Genomic DNA, 22,641 nt, shown 5'->3' with positions numbered 1-22,641 from the left:
TACATCAAGCCCTTCAGGGCAAGAGCCTGGCTCTCTTTTCCCACAGCATACTGTGTCAGACAGACAGGCTATTATCCAAAGAAAAACCATGAGTCAGGCACTAGCATACGACAGCTTTGCAGATTTAATTAAAGAAACTCCACCTGTTTTCATTTTTCCTTCTACAATCATTAATAATGCAGCCAAAGAGTTGTGCAGCTGTGGCTGAGGCAAACACACCACAATCTGGGGGGCTTGTTTCCACTGTCTGAACGATACTGTTAACCTTCCTGTGCTTGAATTCAGCATTCAGACCTGGAGCAAGTCACACAGCCAGAAGGCAAAAAAGGCTGGGCACACAGCCACCACTGCACTCCCACTAAGACCCTGGTAATGGATGGCATTAACCCTATACTTATTTGGAAAAGGTTTATGCGCAAGGAAAATTTACTTTGTGTTACTATGCATTTTCTGTAGGAAACCTGCACTCTGAATATCCATTTTTTTTGCAAAGACTAACTATGCAGAAATTATAGGCATCTCTCCCTGAGCTAAATTTTTATTTTTCACAAATCAGTATTCCCACCATGAAATATACATCCACCCTTGGTGTACACAATTTAGAAGAGAAGACTCTGAACACACTACTATCCCTCTCCTACTATTTAAATCTTTCAAAGTCTTCAAACAGTGAACTAAACACAGCCTTCCTAATAAGCCCATAGCACACACTTTGCAAGCAGCAAAGTTATACCTGAAGACAAATATTCCAGGCACTTCTGAGATAAGGACACTCACCTCCTCTTTGTCACTCTGACGTAGATGGTTGCAGCGATCCAGAAAACAGTGTCCACCCATGATCCACTCCTTTTGGATGAGGCTCTGGAAACCATCCCTGGTTCTACAGTGGGGGTCCATCATCACTTGTACCAGAGAGGAAATGAGGCAGCAGAGGTCGGAAGCATTCTCCTCTAGGAGGGGCCCCAGCAGCAGTGCAGAGAGGAGAGAAGGTGTGAATGTTAAAAAGCTGCAAACAGTGCTCGAACTTGCAGTTAACAGTGGGGTTCCCAAAACTAAGGTCTGCCAGTTACTGACAGTTAAGCTCTAACTCCCTAAAGGCAAGGGCTAATAGGGAAACAAAGTTGTCAGACTGACAAATGGCTTCTAGCCTGTCTAGTACAGTTTCCAGCGTACACTGACACTCATTATGGATCTGCTTACTGAATGAATAAATGCAGCAAGTCCACTGTGTGCATGTGGGTGTGCAGAGGAGCCACAGAATGAGGGCAGAATCCTACACATAATGGTGACTTGCCAGGCTTTGCAGATCAACTTCAAAACTCTCTCAGCTGGTATGTCAAAGGCTCCACCACTGAACTCACTGTTCTAAGGCTCCGTTGCTTTGCAGGTACCTCTGGCCCCTTTTCTCCAGCAGCCCCAATTCCTCTACTACCTCTGCTTTGGAGAAAGTGTAATACTGCTTGAAGGCACCAAATGCTCTTATGCTCAGCTCCGGGTTCTTTGCATTCCTGTCTGAGAATGCAGAGGTGCCAGCTTCGCCTTGCTTAGCCTAGAGGACGGACTCTCCTCAGCCCACTTCAGCATGCCCATGCTGGGAGTGCATGGCACAAACCCATACGATGAGAAATTTCACTTACATGCCTGTTTAGCATTCACAGCAAATAAAAACATACATCTACATCCACGCATTTACCTTACAGCTTTAAGATCCTAAAAGACAGGGCTACATCCCATGGTTTCCTCTTTACAAAAAAAGCCGATTCAAGTTGGTATTTAAAAATGTCTGTGAGGATGCTGGCGCTAGTCTTAGTGCAGCCAAACAAGAATTCTAAGCAGGGAGGTACTTCCACTGCTAAAATGCTTTCATTTTAACCCCCAAACCATGAGGCACTACAGCTCCAGGAAAGCCCTGTGCTGCGTTTTCTCTTCTGAGGAGCAAGCCTAAACCACGGGAACACATGGGTTTAAAAGAAATAGATTTTACTTTTGTCTTTCTAGTGCTAACAGTTTTCACAAGTTTCATTTTTAAGGGAATCTCCCTTCTTGCATCTGAAGGGTGTTGACAGGCACACCCCTGGGTCATAGGAAGAGGGGCTGGAAAATGAGGTTTCAGATGAGAGAGAACTCAGTAGTTCATCTAGGAGCAAGTGACCTCTCGGTTACATCAGCCAAAGATTCAGGCAGTCTTTTCTGTAGCCCTGGACCAGTGTGGTCAGGCCCTGGGCACTTCCACCAAGCAGACCCCAACTACTGTCCCTTCTCCTTTCACCAGGTACTCAGTACTCAGTGCTATCATTGCTGGTTACATCTTTTTCAGTAACATGCTCAGGTCAATGCTCCCATTAGGTTGTAAACTTCTAGAAGGCAGGAGTATATGGGGGCTCTGCACATGGTAGGTACTCAGCCAGTGTATTAAAATCTAAGCCAGTGAGCCAGCATCAGGTAGTGTGGAAGCCACTGGCAGACATGGTTACCAGTTTGTCCAAAGGAGAGAAATGTCCGCAGTCATGGAGCATGTTAGAGAAGTGATGAAGGCTTGTGGGATGAGAGCATGAGATGATCTACTTCACTGAAGCATGGGACTATAAGAAATTTTAAACGTTCTAAACAGCAGACATAATATCTTGGCCCCAATCTAACCAATTACAGCAACACTCTTTGTTGCACAGTGGTTTACACTTGCTTTTACACATTCTCAAAGTTGATGTTCTGTTGGTATGTACGGTAAGTTAAGCCCACTGAGGAAAAGGAAATCACAGACCACAAAATTTCTGTGGTAACTGCACAAGGTGGTCAAACATAAAGAAATAAAAATAACAATTAATGTGAGAGAATGAAACTGGATCACTGTCTAACCCCATACACAAAAGTAAATTCGAAATGGATCAAAGACCTGAATGTAAGTCATGAAACCATAAAACTCTTAGAAAAAAACATAGGCAAAAATCTCTTGGACATAAACATGAGCAACTTCTTCATGAACATATCTCCCTGGGCAAGGAAAACAAAAGCAAAAATGAACAAGTGGAACTACATCAAGCTGAAAAGCTTCTGTACAGCAAAGGACACCATCAATAGAACAAAAAGGTACCCTACAGTATGGGAGGATATATTCATAAATGACAGATTCGATAAAGGCTTGACATCCAAAATATATAAAGAGCTCATGCACCTCAACAAGCAAAAAGCAAATAATTCAATTAAAAAATGGGCAGAGGAGCTGAATAGACAGTTCTCCAAAGAAGAAATTCAGATGGCCAACAGACACATGAAAAGATGCTCCACATCGCTAGTTATCAGAGAAATGCAAATTAAAACCACAATGAGATATCACCTCACACCAGCAAGGATGGCTACCATCCAAAAGACAAACAAAAACAAATGTTGGTGAGGTTGTAGAGAAAGGGGAACCCTCCTACACTGCTGGTGGGAATGTAAATTAGTTCAACCACTGTGGAAAGCAGTATGGAGGTTCCTCAAAAAGCTCAAAATAGAAATACCATTTGACCCAGGAATTCCACTTTTAGGAATTTACCCTAAGAATGCAGCAGCCCAGTTTGAAAAAGACAGATGCACCCCTATGTTTATTGCAGCACTATTTACAATAGCCAAGAAATGGAAGCAACCTATGTGTCCATCAGTAGATGAATGGATAAAGAAGATGTGGTACATATACACAATGGAATATTATTCGGCCATAAGAAGAAAACAAATCCTACCATTTGCAACAACATGGATGGAGCTAGAGGGTATTATGCTCAGTAAAATAAGCCAGGCGGAGAAAGACAAATACCAAATGATTTCACTCATATGTGGAGTATAAAAACAAAGAAAAACTGAAGAAACAAAACAGCAGCAGAATCACAAAACCCAAGAATGGATTAACAGTTACCAAAGGGAAAGGGACTGGGGAGAATGGGAGGGAAGGGAGGGATAAGGGTGGGGAAAAAGAAAGGGGTATTATGATTAGCACCTATAATGTTGGGGGTGCGTGGGGAGGGCTGTGCAACACAGAGAAGACAAGTAGTGATTCTACAGCATCTTACTATGCTGATGGACAGTGACTGTAATGGGGTTTGTGGGAGGGACTTGGTGAAGAGGGGACCCTAGTAAACATAATATTCTTCATGTAATTGTAGATTAATGATAACAACAACAAAAAAATAACAATTAAACTATCCATGGGTCTCTTTATATAAAAGGGATTATCAAAAGATTTTAACTTTAGCCAAATTAATATAAAACAAAATTCAAAACATTAGGAAATGTGAGCTTTGGTAAAGATAACAAACAATTCCTTCTTGGGCTGCAAATAGGTTGCCAAGTCCCAAATGAAAGAATTTATTTTTAAACTGTAACACTGAAATCCAGTGCAAACGATTCCGAAGTTAGGGTGAAAAAGAATTGGAAGGATTTCTACATTAGCTACTTTTACAAGACAATTCCAACCACATAGTTATATACACAGAAATTGAATCTCAAGTGGAGGAAAGTGGGGACCACTCTTTGTGCTTTAAATAAATTACCTAAAAGAAGAACGTTCATGTTTTGTGCTTCTAGACACTCTGTGATTTCTATTGCTTTCTTCAGGCAACGCCTAAAATAAGAGATAAGAAAAATGGGAATTAGTTCCTGGGCTTGGTTTCAAAACACTAAGAAATTTAGAAATAGAAAACTGAAGATCAAGTCAGATCATCTCATTTATTTTTTCATGCTAAAATCCCCCAGAAAAGCAAGTTACCATTTACACTATTCAGATACTATAAGACATTTACAGTATCTAGACACTTTAAAATTTCAGAAGGGAATCCTGAAGTGATGTAAAAATGCTCATAGGTGATTATTAAACTAGAAATCCTCATTAAGGACTCATACCTGAGTGTGGCCAGTGAGTCCCACTAAGACCCATAAAGGCTTTTATCTGGAAATTGTGCTGCATGTCCATTTTGTTTAATTCAGGGTCACGGGCCAATTGCTGTCAGTATGGCTGAGAAGATCCCATATGGCCAGGGGTTCTTTTGTCTCTCCCTAGGTACACTATCCGCTTTGAGAATGTTGCCGCTATTTGCAGTTCTGACTTCCCCACTCAGAACTAGGGACTTCATGTATGCTATTCTCCGCCTACAGTGCCGCCTCTCCTGCCCCTGACCCTTCATCTGGTTAAGAAAAAAGGGTTCTTTTCTTTATAACATTTATCAGGTTTGCAATTATAAATTCAAATTACGGGACACACAGCAGGCTCTCTAAAATATATTTGTTGGTCAGTGTTCGGAGGGCAGAGGCCCCTTTCCACAAGCCCGCTGGCAGAGTTGGCAGGCACGTCGTGCTAGCGTAAAGGAATTCTTCCCTCTCCCCAAAAGCATGGTAGGGTCAGAGCTGGTCTCACACCCCTGACCATCACTTCTGGTCTGTGCCTTTGTGCTCTCCAATATTTAACGGCAACAAAGAGGAGCTATTTAACTTATGAAGTAAGAAAGGGAGTATAATTCTATCTCTGGGAATCTTAGCTTAATTCCAAAACTCAAAATGACTAATTGACATTAATCATGAAAACTCTTTAAATAAATAATATACACCTAAGACACAGAATTCAAAAAGGTACTCAGTAAAAAGTCAGTATCCCTTTTTCTAATCCCCCATTTCCTCCCCAGAGGCCAGCGGGTTGCCTCAATTAGAATTTTGGGTTACAGCACCCCCTTTTCTGTAGCCTCTCAATGCCTAGTCTATGGTCTAGAGAGTAGATGTCTTTGTGAGCAGGTAGCATGCTATAAACTCTGATCAAACATGCACAGAAATACTAAATAACAAATGTAAAATACACCTGAATCCTGAATAGAACATGTAATCAAAGAATATTTAACTATGAAATATAAAACAGCTAATTCGTCAATTTGATTTACTACTTTGAATGAGAGACCTTATTCATGAGCAAAACAATGGTTTGAAATACCTGATTATGTCAAGCCAGCTACTGCTTTCCAATAGAGAAAACCACTTTATATCTGTGTCCCAAAATTCGGTACTATTATCTGAAAGAGAAAGGAGGAAAGAAATCAGGCCACTATTCACTGACAGGCCTGCCACAAAACACCTGTGCTACCCAACTGTGCTGTTCAGATGAACACTTCAACTGCACGATCCCAGCACAAGTCTTTCATTTTTAAGTAAAGGACGTTTCAAAACTTCAGCTGAAATGGTTCTTGAGCTGTACTCCCCAGGAAGGGTGTGGCAGTCATAATCAATTTTTATAGCTCAAATAGAAAGCACCCTAAATAAGTATCCAAAGCCACAACACAGCCTATAACTCCACAAAAAGAGCAGCTGCTCTAGGCAGAGAGAATCGACATGCAGGCTACTGTCCCTACAGGTGGAAAAAGTGACAGGATACATCCTGATGCCAGAGGCCTAATGGGGAGCCCTGGCTTCTGCTGCAATCCTAAGCACACATTTCCCATGCACCCCACTACACAATCCCCCCAACCCACCAGGATGTAAAGAGTCCTGCATCTGACAGAATCTAGTACATTTCCAAGTTGCAAACAAATCAGTGAAGAGGTAGATACCCCTACAAGTCCTGGATGATGAAAACAGAAGTGCCAGATCTCAGTCCTGGACCAATTAGTACAATGTATAACTCTCTCCACCGGGTCCCTGCTTTTTAATAAACCTCTTTTATAGTAAGCATCACAATGTGTTCTAGTTAGGAGCGTGTACTACTTCTGCTTCCTTTGGTGTCCTGTTCGTCTTTTTGTGCAATGACTACCAGAGCGCACACAATGGAAATTCAATAAATGTCTGCTGATGAGTCAATGAATCCTAAGTTAGGCAGAATTTGTTATGCTGAAAAGTTCAAGTTAGGAAAAGTTACCTATAAATATGACAAATCTCAGAGGGTAAAGACTCATTTAAGAATGAATAGAATTAATAAGCGACTGAGCTTGGTTAAATATGATCCAAGTTCTAAACTGTTCACAGCGGCAGTCAGGGCAGGAAAGTGGAGGTGGCTGGGATGGCATATCTCATTTTCTACTTTGTACATTTCTAATTAGCTCAATTTTTTACATTGTAGAAAAACGTCTATGTTCAATCAGAAGGAAAAGAAGTGAAATATTTCCACTTCGGGGGAAGATCCTTTCAATAAGCCACTAAAGAAAACAAACAGGTCATTTGCTTTATCGATCACTGCGAGCGGCCAGTGAATACAGGCACAGCACAGTTCTACGACCCTCAAAGGGGGAAGCCCCCAGGTCACACTGGACACCCAGTGCCTGGGGAAGGGAGCTCAGGGGAGTATTTTTTGCCACGACAAGGGAGAGAGGGCCAAAAGCCTGGAGGAAAACAGAGGGGGACTGTGGCAGTGGCCGCCAGCCTCTTGGCTACCAGCCCCTCCATTCCATGACTTCAACCCTCATGGCCACAAGCCTCTGCGGAACCCAGGGAAAAGGCACCAACTTTCACCTGATCCAGTGACATGTGACAGAAAGTTTTTGCTCAGCATTCTTCTCACCTATCAGAAAGAGCTGTTTGAATTTAGAGTATGCGGTCTGGACGTCCTGCAGGGACAGGAAGCTGCTTGATAGGTCTTCAGTTTTAACAGTCTCATAGGGTGGCCTGTGGATGGTTCTGTAAATTCTAGGTATCAGAAGTGACAAGACATTAGAAAAGCAGATGTGAACTGGAACTAGCTCGTTTCTCCTGAGCACTTACTATGTGCAATCTCTGTGAAGAGCTCCCTCGGTCTCCTCCCACTTAATCCTCACCCACAGGCCTCCCAGAGGGCTGCTAGCCCCAGGCCATGGAAATAGAGGAGGGGGTAGTGGAACTTCCCAGCTCAAGATGTGCAGTATGTAACTGACAAAGCCGTGATCTGAACCAAGGCAGGTTAACTCCAAAGTCTACTCCTTTCTGTTTTTAATTTATCCACTTTGGACTTTTTTCACTTTTTATTTTGCAAAATCTCAAACACACAGAAAATTAAAAAAGAGTAGACAGTGACATATACCATGACTTAGATATGGAAACTGTTGACGTTACAGACACCAAGCCACTTACCCCTAAATACCCGAGCGTGCATCTGCAAAAGCAAAGCGGCCGACATCCTTCATGAGCATGTTATGCTGACTCCCTTCAGAGTAATTAAAACCCACCACTCTAGGCTGAATTCCCAAGCACTAAGCTATCAGCAGGTAAACAGGGAACATAATACTAAGCACTGGTCCCTGTTTCTCAGAAAACAAGAACTGAGCTCAACAATAACAAAATGTGCACAACCACTGACCCATCCAGGAAGCCCTTCTGGACCTGTAAAATGCCATCATCCTGTTCTCTGGGCAGCGCTGACATTTTCAAAAGGGCACATCCATTGTGGCAGGACCAACACCATATCTGCAGAGGGGATAGAGGTTTTCTAGATATAATATACACAATCCAACAGGAGACAGGTAAGCTTAGCACTTAAATTCATCCAGGGAAATGTATAACTTGAATAAGAAATGGCTGGATATATTCAACTTTGTTAAGTCAAAGAGCAGTTACTCACAATGAGAGAGACTGATTAGTCTTCGGAGGGAAAAAAAAAGATCAGACCAGATGTAGACAGTCACACTCAGACTTCTTTTTTTTGAGAGGGCATCTCTCATATTTATTGATCAAATGGTTGTTAACAACAATAAAATTCTGTATAGGGGACTCAATGCTCAATGCACAATCATTAATCCACCCCCAGCCTAATTCTCGTCAGTCTCCAATCTTCTGAAACATAACGAACAAGTTCTTACATGGTAAACAAATTCTTATATAGTGAATAAGTTCTTACATGGTGAACAGTACAAGGGCAGTCATCACAGAAACTTTCGGTTTTGATCACTCATTATGAACTATAAACAATCAGGTCAAATATGAATATTCGTTTGATTTTTATACTTGATTTATATGTGAATCCCAGATTTCTCCCTTTATTAATACTATTATTATTTTTAATAAAATGCTGAAGTGGTAGGTAGATGCAAGATAAAGGTAGAAAACATAGTTTAGTGTTATAAGAGAGCAAATGTAGATAATCAGGTGTGTGCCTGTAGACTATGTGTTAATCCAAGCGAGACAAGGGCAATAAAACATCCATAGATGCAGAAGATTTCTCTCAAAACAGGGGGGGTGAGGTTCTAAGCCTCACCTCTGTTGATCCCCAATTTCTCACCTGATGGCCCCCCTGCAACTGTGCCTGTCTTAGGTTGTTTCTCCCTTGAGACACAACCAGTCATCTTCCGGGGCCACACAGGGAAATGTAAAGTTGGCAAGTGAGAGAGAAGCCATATTGTTTGAAAATCTTAGCTTTTTACTTCTTTGCAGATTTATGCCCTGTGGCTTCTATGCCCAGCATTTGTCTTAAGGTATCTTTACCACTTGGAGGAGTTATGATACTCGGTGAATTCGATATGCACACTCAGACTTCTTATGGTCTACCACACACCTCCCGCCTCGGCTTCAGTGCTGGGAGCCCAGATGACGACAGCAGGAGCAGCAGCGTCGCCAGCACAGGGCAGCAGCTATCGACAGAGTGTGGCTCATTCTCTCAGGCATTTCATGTGAATTAGTTTGTCTAATCACCATAGTCCCGCTTGGAGAAGAGTACGATCATCAACCCCATTAACATCAAGAAATGGAAGTCTGGAGTGACCGAGTCACCTTCTCAAGTTGCGCAGAGAGCTCCAGCGGTCTGCCCAAAGGCTGTGGTCCACCTGGTGGCAAAATGGGGGCAGCTCCCACCATTAGAAAGAATGGAAAGTTGTCCATCAACATACATTGACACTAGACTCGCACATGCAAAGCACAGCATGCGCTTGTGACCGGATGTAAAGAAAGCCAAGATACCATATTTAACTTCAGGGAACTTAGCCTCTCAAAGGGGAAATAAATTTGTAAATATAATAGAAGGTAAAATGTGGTAACAGAAGAGAATTTCAAGAAACAACAAAAGGAAGACAAAGAAGAAAAAAACCATTCGAGTGAACATAAGGGACAGGCTTGGCTGTTTGGTAACTTTTTTGGCCACAGAGGGAATTTTTGGTGATTTGTTTACTCTGTTTTGCTAAAAGGAACTAAAAGATATTAGAACTGATCTTGGGCAAAGTAATTTGCCACAAGAGCCTGGAATGAAGACAGGGAACGGCTGGTTGGGGCAGGTGAGCACCACACCACTGTAGGTTTTGGGCCCCATAAAGGCCTGGCTCAGGGTTTGTAAGGGCCTAAAGCCCACCCCTGCCTTGCTGAGCAAGCCATTGGCCTTGGCTGCAGGCAAGCCTGGAGGAAGCTGATGCCTCTTATAACTGTGCTGACAGAGGGGGCACTGCTTTGCCATTCACCGGCTGTGTATAAACCACACACTGCTTATGCTAGCAGCAGCCTGGGACAAGAGATCAGAGATCAGCACACAGGTGACTGCACTCAGAGTCAGAGAGAGGAGCCAGTTTGGGGATTCAGGAGAAGATAATGGAATAAGCACTGGGTGTGTGCTAGGGGTCTAGTGCCAATGGGACATCACATGGAGATAATGCAGGTGGCACCGCAGTGGAGGGTTTTGAGCTTAGGAGAGGAAGGCACAACCGGAGCTCCAGCTATGGGAGCTGATGGCCAGCTGACGTGGAAGAGATGCTGAGCCTGTGGGAGTAAAGATGGGAACACAGCACTGCTTTAGGAAATGCCAAAGAGCAGTGATACCCCTTCTCAGGGCCAAGCCATACTCTGAATAAGATTCACAGTGAGGTGGAAGTGTCAGAACACTGAGACAGACCTAAGGGCCCTTTGCTGTCCTTACTCCCTTTTCCAGTGTCATGCTAAGCAACATGAAGAAGCCACCACACAGGTGCAGCCCTCTGCCAAAGGGGCGATATTTTCAAGGCCCTGCGGTCCTGTCCTCCAAGAAGGTGCAGCTCACTTGGAAAAAAGGGGAGACACTCTTAGCCATGACTGGTCGACAGGTTCTAAGAAACTGAGTGCTCTTCATCTTCATATCTCTTCTCGTGGGCAGAAGGGGTTGGCTCTGGGTGATATTCAACCATGACTCATTTTCTAGGTCGGACACAGCCACAACTGTCACCTCATCTGATGCACTACGGGGCAATTCTCTTGCCTTCTCTATTTGAAATGGTATGGGGAACAAGCAAAACTCTTGGTCAGAGAGAGACTTCTCACAAGAACCTAGCAAAAACCACACCTTCTCCCGTTGTTCTGACAGGCACTTTTCTGTCTGGGTTCTTAACGTAAGACGATAAACAAGAATCACTGCTGGTGAATTCCAGCTTTGTTTAAAAAGGCAGAGGGGAGATTCTTCATTATGTTATACATCTTAAGGCATCTCTCTTAGAGCTGAAGACAGAGCTTTTGAGGAACATCTACAGCTGCAGCTAGAAAGCACTGTAAGAAAGGAGGGACTACAGAGGACGCGGGGCCTGAACGTGCAGTGTCCAAAGCCAAGACAGGAATTTAGAAGGCAGAAAAAGGAGGATGTGAGCACAGTCAAACCTGCTGAGGTGGTAAGGAGAGGTGGGTCTGTGCAAGGCCCACTGACTTCTAGAGGGTCAAGCAGCAAAGTGGGGGCAACAGTCACGTTGCAAGAAGAAAGGAGTAGAGAGACAAGCAGAGAGATCAGTGTGGACTCACTATGCTTGGCAGTACAGGGAAGAGAACAGCACCAGGCTTACCTCTTAAGGGCGGGCTTCTTCAGGTAAGGAAAGACTTGAACATGGCTTCAAGGGCAGAACACACAAGAAGATACACATGGAAGGGAGAAGGCTGACAGAAGCAGATTCTGGACACAGCAAAGGCAGGTGAGATCAAGAGCCCAGGCAGAGGCTTAGACTCGGGATGAAGGAAACAGGAGCACAGAGAGAACAGGAGGTGGAGGAGGAGGCAGCCAAGGGCGGTCTTGTCTCCCACTGTCCAAGATCCTAAGAAGTAGGGGTAATGTCCCCTCTCATGCACTTAGACAATGAGAAAATGTTTACACCAACTCCAGGAAAGAATGACACAGGAACCGGAAGGAGCTAAACATAAACTGCTGAGCCAAACATGGGCCCAAATGAGGCAAGGCAACAGTTCTCATGCATCCCATTAAGTGCACTCTACTGTCTCAATAATCTACAGCAATGTTCATTAGTCCTACAGCAAAAAAACAGAAATAGGTAAGGTTAGAGAACAGCACAGGTCCAGGGGTTCAATGCTAGAACGGCAGCAAGGATCTGACTGAAATTATAAATGATACTGGTCTTCACTGAAGAGGAATAAGCAAAGGCAAGAAAGAACAGATGAGCTGAAAAGTAGGGGTGAAAAGCATGGAGATGTGGAGATGTTCTGGCACTGGACAGTGGTGATGGCTGCACAACACTGTGAATATACTCAGTGCCACCAACAGTAAAGTTTATGTTACGGGTGTTGAGAGTTCTGTATCCCCTAGATAAATGTGTAAATTCCATCTTGTGTAATAGTGTTCTGTTGTCCATTCACACAAACTCCACTAATAACTTTCAGGACATATAATTAAGGCCAACTTAAAGTTAAGAACACCTTCCTATTGTTCCTACCAAAGTTATCTTGCTGGCTCCCCACTTAGGTCTTTTCAGAACATTTTCTACTTCTCAGCCTCTAGGCCTGATTAGAACACAGTGTCAAAATTTCATACACTGCCAGATGGAGAAGCAGCCTATTTCCATATGCAGACAATTCACCCTTGTTACTTCTCACAGAGCATACTCTCTTTTCCTAGACCTAAGAAGGGCTGAGAAATGAAGACCTTCATTTTCATTCTTCTAAAATAGCGATTCTCCCACTCTAAAACTACTAGATCTAATATCTGAATTTAGCAAAGTTGCAGGATACAAAATTAATGAACAGACATCTGTTGCATTCGTATACACTAATGACGAACTAGCAGAAAGAGAAATCAGGAAAACAATTCCATTCACAATTGCATCAAAAAGAATAAAATACCTAGGAATAAACCTAACCAAGGAAGTGAAAGACCTATACTGTGAAAACTACAAGACACTCATGAGAGAAATTAAAGAAGACACCAATAAATGGAAACACATCCCATGCTCATGGATAGGAAGAATTAATATTGTCAAAATGGCCATCCTGCTTAAAGCAATCTACAGATTCATTGCAATCCCTATCAAAATACCAAAAGCATTCTTCAATGAACTAGAGCAAATCATTCTAAAATTCATATGGAACCACAAAAGACCTCGAATAGTTAAAGCAATCCTGAGAAGGAAGAATAAAGGTGGGGGGATTACACTCCCTGACTTTAAGCTCTTCTACAAAGTCACAGTAATCAAGACAATTCAGTAGAGGCACAAGAACACACCCACAGACCAATGGAACAGAGTAGAGAGGCCCAAACATAAACCCAAACATATATGGTCAATTAATATACAATAAAGGAGCCATGGATATACAATGGGGAAATGACAGCCTCTTCGACAACTGGTGTTGGCAAAACTAGACAGCTACATGTAAGAGAATGAAACTGGATTATTGTCTATCCCCATACACAGAAGTAAACTCCAAATGGATCAAAGACCTGAATGTAAGTCATGAAACCATAAAACTCTTAGAAGACAACATAGGCAAAACTTTCCTGAATATAAACATGAGCAACTTCTTCCTGAACCCATCTCCTTGAGCAAGGGAAACAAAAGAAAAAATGAACACAGGGGACTACATCAAACTAAAAAACTTCTGTACAGCAAAGGACACTATCAACAGAACAGAAAGGCATCCTACAGTATGGGAGAATATATTTGTAAATGACATATCCAATAAGGCATTAACATCCAAAATATATAAAGAACTTACATGCCTCAACAACCAAATGGGCAAATAACCTGATTAAAAAATGGACAGAGGATATGAAGAGACAATTCTCCAAAGAAGAAATTCAGATGGTCAACAGGCATATGAAAAGATGCTCTACATCACTAATCATCAGGCAAATGCAAAAAAAAACCACCATGAGATATCACTTCACACCAGTTAAGATGGCCAGTGTTGAAAAGACTAAGAACAACAAATGCTGGCGAGGATGCAGAGAAAGGAGAACCCTCCTACACTTCTGGTGGGAATGTAAGCTAGTTCAACCATTGTGGAAAGCAATACAAAAAACTAAAATTAGAAATACCATTTGACCTGGGAATTCCACTCCTAGGAATTTACCAAAGAATATAACTTCTCAGATTCAAAAAGACATATGCACCCCTTTGTTTACTGCAGCACTATTTACAATAGCCAAGATATGGAAGCAACTTCAGTGTTCATCAGTAGATGAATGGATAAAGAAGATGTGGTAAATATACCCAATGGAATACTATTCAGCCATAAGAAAGAAACAAATCCTACCATTTGCAACAACATGGATGAAGCTGGAGGATATTATGCACAATGAAATAAGCCAGGCGGAGAAAGACAGGTACCAAATGATTTCCCTCATTTGTGGAGTATAACAGCAAAGCAAAACTGAAGGAACAAAACAGCAACAGCCTCACAGACTCCAAGAAGAGACTAGTGGTCACCAAAGGGGAGGGGTGGGAGAGAGCAGGTGGGGAGGGAGGGAGAAGGGGATTGAGGAATATTATGATTAGTACACATGGTGTGGGGGGTCACAGGGAAAACAGTGTAGCCCAGAGAAGGCAAATAGTGACTCTGTGGCATCTTACTACACTGATGGGTAGTGACTGCAATGGGGTATGGGAGGGACATGATAATATGGGTGAATGTAGTAACCACATTGTTTTTTCATGTGAAACCTTCATATGAGTGTATATCAATAATACCTTAATAAAAAATAAAGAAAGAAATAAAATAGCGATTCTCAAAATGAAGTCTACAGATTAAGGAGGGGGGTTCCCAGAACCCTTTCAGGTGGTCTTAGAATAATACTAAGGTATCATTGGTCCTTTTCACTGTGTTGATGTTTACTCTGGCAGCAACAAAGCCCTGGTGGGTAAAACTGCTGGTGTCTTTGCACCAATCAAGGCACGGCTGCCAAACAGCACTGCTGCCATGATATTTATTCCTCACTGCCACACACTTGCAGAACGAGAAAATTCTGTTTCACACAAAGAAATGTCCTTAATGAAGGACTAAAAATGATTAACTGTGTTAATCTTAACCATTACAGACTAATATTGGTATTTTTTATATTCTTGTAATGGAATAGCAAGTACTGAAGTACAATGTTTGTTTAGAGGAAAAGCACTTATGTGACACTTCAGAGCTAAAGTACCTACAGTCTTCATGGAATTGAAAGAAGAGCGATAGACAAACTATTGGGTGTTCAGACTTTGGCATCTGGCAGACAGACATTCATTCTTGAAAAAAGAAAAAAACTGAATGAAGTGACCCTATCACTTCAAGGAAAACTGACAAATTGTTCCCAATGATAAAAGTTGAACTTTTAAGCAAAAATTAGAATTCTGGAAAATTAGTTTCTCTCTCTAGCTGGACAGTTTTCCAATATACTGACTTTTCCAATGAGACAAGGGTGATGTTAATGAATGTGGTTTTTATATTATATGCAGAAATGTCAAAATTTAGACTATCTGTATAACCTAGTAAACCAACAGTTTCCAGATGACCACCTTGTTATAAAATCATGCAAGTTTTAAGACCCACTCAAAGTAGAAGACAGACCAAAGCATTTTAATTGTGCAGAGAATGAAAAAATACACTGATAAGGTTTTTAGATTCCTTGTTGCAATTAACCTTTCTAAAACCACCACTTATTGTTTGGCGTACCATCAAAGAACAATACTCTCAATTATCTGAGAAGACTACTAAATATTCCTCCCTTTGCCAAATACATATATGTGTGAGGCTGGATTTTCATGTACTTCAACCAAACCCCAACATACCACAACAGACTGAATCAAAGAGGTAGATACAAGAATCCAGCTATTGGCTTTGGTACTAAAGAGTTTGTCCCCAGTCCAAGAGTGATCCAGCTATAGATATAAGTCCAGCTATAGATACAGCTATAGTCCAACAGAATCCAGCTATAGATACAAGAATCTATTTTTTAAAATATGAAAGAATACTACCCTTTTTTTTTTGTATAATACAGTTATTTTTCATGGAAATGTTACTTACATTAACATGCGATGAGTTTATTACTAAAATAAACATGAAAATAAACATTTCTGGGTATGTGAATCTCCTGCCTAAACATCTTGCTTCCCGTTCAGCAGTGTCCTTTTTGGTGAACCAGCCATGCGCACAGCACAGCATTTATTTCTAATTCTCCTTCTTCACTCAATTTCCTGCAGGCTTGGCAACTCCTAACCACTAATTAGAATCCGGAGTAAGTGCCAGAATCTTGGTTTCTTTGATCAGTAACCCATTAACTAGGGCTCCCATCCCAGTCTATTCTGTGAAAACTAAGTAAGCTCTCCACATTGTCTCTGGGAGAAAACATGGCCACGCCCATTCAAAATTAATAGTAGGCCCCCCAAAGAATCTTAAACTCTACTGTTCTTTGAGTGGTGGGCTCAGCTTCAAAGTGATTTAAGTGTTAAATCAGGCTGGCTTTCAACACCAGACAGATCTGTAATCTTCTGACAGCTTTTTAAAGAAGTCTCTGCTAAAAACTCCAGTGCATCTGTGAAAACCTCAGAAATCTGTCCCAGAGAGCCTCATGTCTAAGAGGCAACTCTAGTGAGTCCCTGAGATATTTCTGGATCACTCTAGGACTGGGGACAAACTCTTTAGTACCAAAGCCAAGGGCTTTAAATAATTTGCCAGGATGGGCTAATGAGCAACCCATGGCTGTTGGGCTCTCCAGATGCACTTACTGGTATGCCATGGCCCTGGAAGCGAGGCACGTCCTCCTCAGGCAGAGGGGTGGGGATAACAAAGTACGCAGGCAACCTAGAAGAAAAAGATGTCATCAGTGTTAGTACCAGAGTTAATTCACCAAATATGAGAGCTCAATGTCAATGAACAGAGAAGCTGAGCACAGTATGACAAGGTCTCTATTTCCGTGTTAAGAAGAACCAGGGCAGATGAACTGTCTCTGGCCAAATCAGTTGGAAATCTGAGGTCAAATCCTAGCACTCTGCCTCCAATTCTGTGTGTAACCCCAGGTAAGCTACCCACCTCTCTGGGTTTGCTTCATCATCCATAAAATGAGGGATTGGAATACATGATACCTAAAGGTACATGAATTCCAGAACTAGGAATGATCTTTCTCATCGTAGAGTGACAATATAAGCACCTGTGTTGCTTTCACTCAGACTAAAATGAAAACCAGTCACTATAATGACTGCTATGCAGACATCTGACAAAGTGCTCTGATAAACATCTAAATGCTTACTGTATGCTAGACTCTGTTCTCATTACTTAACACAAATTATTAATTTGATCCTCCCAAGAACCCTGTGAAGTATGTACTAGTATTATTTCCATTCTAGAGATAAAGAAACTGAGATAAGCACTACTGAGGCCCTTTCCCAGGCTGCACAACTAGTATTAGTGGAGCTGAGACTTGAACCCAAGCAGTATATCCTCAGTCTCTCCATGAGACAATTCAGGTTCTAAAAATTAAAACCTGGTAAGTAGTAGGATGTGGGAAAGTTAGGTTTTCAGAGATGCAGGGATGAGAGGCATATGAGGACATCTTCCTCTAGTTAGCAGATGTAGGTTTCTCTGAATAAAAACCTGCCTAAGTTCTGTCACTGTGGAGTTGTAAACCTCTTTCACTCAGAGAGCTATCAATAAAGCCTCTCAGGAAATAAGAAGGTGACTGTGGTGTAAGACTTACAATGGAAAATATCAGATGGTATTTGTATGCAAGCTGCATGTTCAAAGTAAATCTTTCAAGTATTAGGTCACGGGAAAGATTGATTTTCTGAGTTGAAGAGATCAGAATTTGAATGTGACAAGTGATTAGATCTACTCAATTGACGGGGATGGAGCACCACTTTAAACATCATCATGAGCATGTGCTTCTCAAAATCCAACCTAGAAAACTATTGGACAAATAGCCTAGATTCTTCAAAGAAATTCCAAGAAAAAATTGATGGTGTGAGAATCTATAGATTAAGAGACTTGAGAAACTTACCAATCAATTCCAATATATCAGTCTCACTGAATCTTGATTAATGATAAACAGGTAAAAAGATGAAAGATAAACCTAAAATTTTTTGAAACAGTGGGGAAAATCTGAACATCGACTGGGTAGTGAATGATACTGAAGAGTTAACATTAAATGTGAAAGGTATGACAATGGTTTTATGGATATGTTTATAAAAAGAGCCCTTAATTCTTAGGGATGTATACTGAAATATTTATGAATACAATGTGTTGACCTCTGGGATTTATTTCAAAATATTCCAGGGAAAGCATACGGAAAACAGGATTAGCCATAAATTAGTAGTTGTTGAAGCTGGGTGATAGATAAAAGAGAATTCATCATATTCTTTTCTTTTGCACTGCTTGAAATTTTCCATAAAAAACCCCTTAAAGGTAACTAAAGAGAAAGAAAGCTCTCATAATATTGTCATATAAAACCAAGTTTGAGAACCACTGGTCAAGGATAAGATGCCTCAGACCATCAAAACTGTCAAGAATTATTTGGCTTTTGAGATTTTGAAGTGTTTGTAGTATTTTCTTATGCCTGTTTGAGTGGATGGGCAGTAAGGCATCCCTTCTCACTTCAAGAGGTACCGCTCTTCACTGAAGTAAAAAACCTCTTCACAGATCAGTGGCTTTCAAACTCATACTTCCCAGTATGGAAAGATTACAAAAACCCCAAAGTCCAGGCTCCACCCCAGAACTATTGACAAAAAAAAATCAGAAACATAAAAGTGTCCAGGTGTGCTTCTCAAGATGCTGCTACTCAAAGGACACAGCACCAGGACCTGGACACTTACGAGAAGAGCAGACTCAAGCCTGACCCCAGATCTCATCAGTCAGAATCTGCCCTCCAACAAACTCCCCAGGTGATTTAGCTGCACATTAACTGTAAGAAGCAACACTCTAGACGGCAACTTACAAATAGACCAGTTTCTCAACCTTTATAGGAGAGTCACCTGTGGAGTTTATTTAAACCGATTCTCTGCTTCTTACCCAGAGGCTCATTCTACAAAGCTGGAGTGGGGCCACACTATTTTAAAACATTTGCATTTCTTCCCCTACCAGTGAGGCTGAATAGTTTACAATGTTGGTTAACCAGTTAACATTCTCTTACAGCCTTTCACTGAAGGAGGGAAGATGTCAGAACCAAGGGTTGTAGCATAATGACAATGCTGCTGCTCAAGAAAGGAGGCTGCACAGAGGTGGCTTGCTCTTCACCAGTGAGGGGAGTGTACAATGTCCTCTCTCATCTCCTGTGAACTCAAGGTGGTTCTATATGGTCCCTCCTGTGAGACTCCCCATGTCTACAAACAACTAACCCCTTCCTCCTTAGAGAGCAATCATTTTAGTCATCAGCATGAGTTTCAAATACAAAGTAAACAGCCTCTCCAATTACAGGATGATCTGGTAATTGGGAAGTTGTATGGTCTACCCAGGCACAGCCTCAGTCCTGGTACCTGAGTGACATCACCACAGCAGCAATGTCTTCGTGTGGAGAGTCAATTCACACACTCCACTGTTACGCACAACCCTACAGGGTTATGGGCCTCTTGATACCTTCACAGGGAAGTGAGAGGAGTGAAAGGCTTTTCAGAAGGAATAGACTGTGGTACTGGAAGAGCCAGCTCTGACCTCAGGGGAAGATGAAGTAGACACTCAGTTTGCTAGTCTCACCCAAATTAATTGAAGTCCCCTTAATGATAGGACTTTCATTAATTTATTCATTCTGTCTCCTATTTACTGAGTACCTCTTAAAACCAGGCACTGTACTTGGTACTGAGGCTGTAATGATGAGCAAAATAGTGTCCTTGATTCCCCAGGCTGAAGAAACAAACATGAATCAAATGGTGACACCTACATCTCAGGATAAAAATAAAGTCAGGAAGTACTCTGAAGAGGCGCCCAGTGCAATGAAAGTTTTCTCGAGGAGACCTGACCTAGTCTTGGGAAGGCTCCCCAAGAAAGTGACACCTGAGTGGAGATCTGAGCAATGACACAGAGGCAACTACACTTGTGCAGCTAGAAACAAAAGGAACACCACACAGGCAAGGCTTCTGGTGGGGGTCAGCATGGCTGGGATGGGTGAACACAGTGTTGGAGAGACAGGGCTCAGAGAGACAGGACAGCATACAGGCAAGGCCTCTGGTGGGGGTCAGCATGGCTGGGGGGTGTACACAATGTTGGAGTCAGAGCTCAGTAAGCTTTACTCTATATATCAAGAAGAGCAGGGAGTCACTAAAGCAGCGGGCAGACGATCAGAAACTTCCTGGAGACATGAACTCAGCCTGCTGCATAGGGAAGGGATGCTGAGGAGACCATGTGGTGGCTACCAAAGTACTCCATGTGAGAACTGACCCCAGCTTTCCCTGCATTGTCCCCAGCAAAGGGCAGAGGAGTTCAAGGGCTGTGTGTTTGCACTGAGTGCTCTGAGCACCAAAATCTTGCTAAAGCTCCACTCTCCCCACTGATTATGAATGAAAAGCTTCCCCACCTTCTCTACCAGGTGTATTTTTGATGTGCTAAGACCTGTGTAAATACCTATGAATGTAACCATATGTGGCATAATTTCTTTAAAAACAATTCTGGGAACAGGGATGTCATCTATCAGCATCAACATCACATGACAATTATCACCTCCTAGGGGAAGGGGTTTCCAACCTCTCTGAGCAAGAACTAGCTTAGCTTTTCCTCTCCAAGCTCTGTGACTGGGTGAGAATGGGGAGGGTGACATGACTCTTGCTTTGCAGGCCCCTCCCCACTGTCACCACAGTTCATGCTGTGACAGGAGCGCTAACCTTATAAATGTCTGAGATCAAAATCAAAACAAATCAGATGAAGAGGCCCACAAGAACCATGAATACCAAATGCGCTACAAAAATACAAATTTATGAAACTACCAGAAGGGTGTTGGGGAGTATGCTCCAAAATCATAGGATTTGAGTTTCTAAATGAGGATTATGCAGAGTCATCCTTTAAAAATGGAGGTCAGATCACATCACATCACGCCTCTGCTCAAAGTCCTCGCAAACCTATAAATTGTTTTGAGAGCTTCCTGGCCCAGCACTGTGCTACCACTGCTTCACCTGGACCTCCCCTCACCCAACTAGGCCCTTGTTAGCTCCTCTCCACCTAGGCTCCTTGCTGCTCCTCACACAAGCAGGTAAAATCCCACCTATGGGTGTTTGCCCTCGCTGTCCCCTCCACCTACCAACCCTTCCCACACCTCCAGCACTCGCTAACCCCTTGCCTGATATATTTTTCTCCAACATTTTCATTCCCTTTTAACACACTATAATCATTCATTTGTCTTATCATCATTTCCCACTCACTGGAATGAAAGTTCCAGGAGGGAAGGGGCTTTTAGACTGTTTACTGCTGTATTCCCAGTAGCCAAGACATTGCCTGGCATATAGTAACCACTTAAAAATTTTTTTGCTAAATGAATAAATGAAGTGCTTGATAAAAGGAAAGCAAATACACAACACAAATTCAGAAATGCCTCAGAAATTCAGTTTTACACTGAGATTACAGATACAATAATGGGAAAAAAAGACAAATTCACTTCTGAATGTTTTAAGGGACACTAAGGCTTTCTTTAAAAAGCATAGTATCGATGTGGAGAAACTAGAATCCATACACTGGGAATGTAAAATGGTGCAGTCTCTGTGGAAAACAATCTGGCAGTTCCTCAAAAACTAAATGCAGAATTATTATATGACCCAGCAGTATCACTCCTAGGTATATACCCAAGAGAACTAGAAAAATATGCCCACACAAAACCTTTTACACAAATGTTCATAACAGCCAAAAGGTGAAAACATACTAAATGTCCATCAACTAATAAATGCATAAATAAAATTGTGTGTGTGTGTGTGTGTGTGTATCTCCATACCATGGAATATTATTCAGCAATAAAAAAAGAATGAAATGCTGATACATGCCACAATGTGGATGAACCTTGAAAACATTATGCTCAGTGAAAGAAGGCAGGCATACAGACTACATATTACATGATTCCATTTACATGAAATGCCCAGAATAGGCAAATCTAGAGAGACGGAAAGTAGATTAGACACTGCCTAGGGCTAGAGGTTGGGGGTGCATGGGCAGTGACTCAAGAGGTCTGCAGTTTCTTTCTAGTGCAATGACAGTGATGATGGTTGTCCAACCCCATGAATATTTTTAAAAACACCATTTACTTCGAATGGGTGAAGTGTATGGCATGTAAATTAAACCTCAGTAAAGCTGTTAAAAAAAAGCACAGCACTGACAGCAGCTCACCTTTCACAGACTTTATAGCCTTCATTGACACTCACTGCTTTGTACTTCATGCTGCCTTTGGTCCGCTCCAGTTCCCAGCACCAGTCCTTAAGTGTGTCAAACATGACGGTGTGGTTTTTGGAATCAGTGGCTAACAAAACAAATTTAAAAGAAAATAAAATCTCGTTATGGAACACTGCTATTTTAATGATGCGAATGTAGATCCTTAGGCCCCAATTTCCTCCACTCACGCCC

At 42.0% G+C, this 22,641-nt stretch overlaps 1 protein-coding gene across 2 annotated transcripts in view; it reads right to left on the bottom strand.

Moving 5' to 3' along the window:
* MTMR12 (myotubularin related protein 12) overlaps positions 1–22,641 on the bottom strand; it is a 61,418-nt gene that overhangs the window by 8,258 nt on the left and 30,519 nt on the right. For both annotated transcript variants that reach the window (XM_037001781.2, XM_017675136.3), the window contains 7 exons: positions 22,408–22,537; positions 16,845–16,920; positions 8,279–8,385; positions 7,508–7,632; positions 5,951–6,029; positions 4,527–4,597; positions 778–950 (listed from right to left, as the gene is read on the bottom strand). In XM_037001781.2, the coding sequence (XP_036857676.1) occupies positions 778–950; positions 4,527–4,597; positions 5,951–6,029; positions 7,508–7,632; positions 8,279–8,385; positions 16,845–16,920; positions 22,408–22,537 (761 nt within the window). The remainder of the gene's footprint in view (positions 1–777; positions 951–4,526; positions 4,598–5,950; positions 6,030–7,507; positions 7,633–8,278; positions 8,386–16,844; positions 16,921–22,407; positions 22,538–22,641) is intronic.

Source organism: Manis javanica, chromosome 1, assembly GCF_040802235.1.
Source record: "Manis javanica isolate MJ-LG chromosome 1, MJ_LKY, whole genome shotgun sequence".
Classification (NCBI taxonomy): Eukaryota; Metazoa; Chordata; class Mammalia; order Pholidota; family Manidae; genus Manis; species Manis javanica.
Note: the sequence above shows the minus strand (reverse complement) of the source record. Positions and strands in the feature narration are given on the sequence as shown.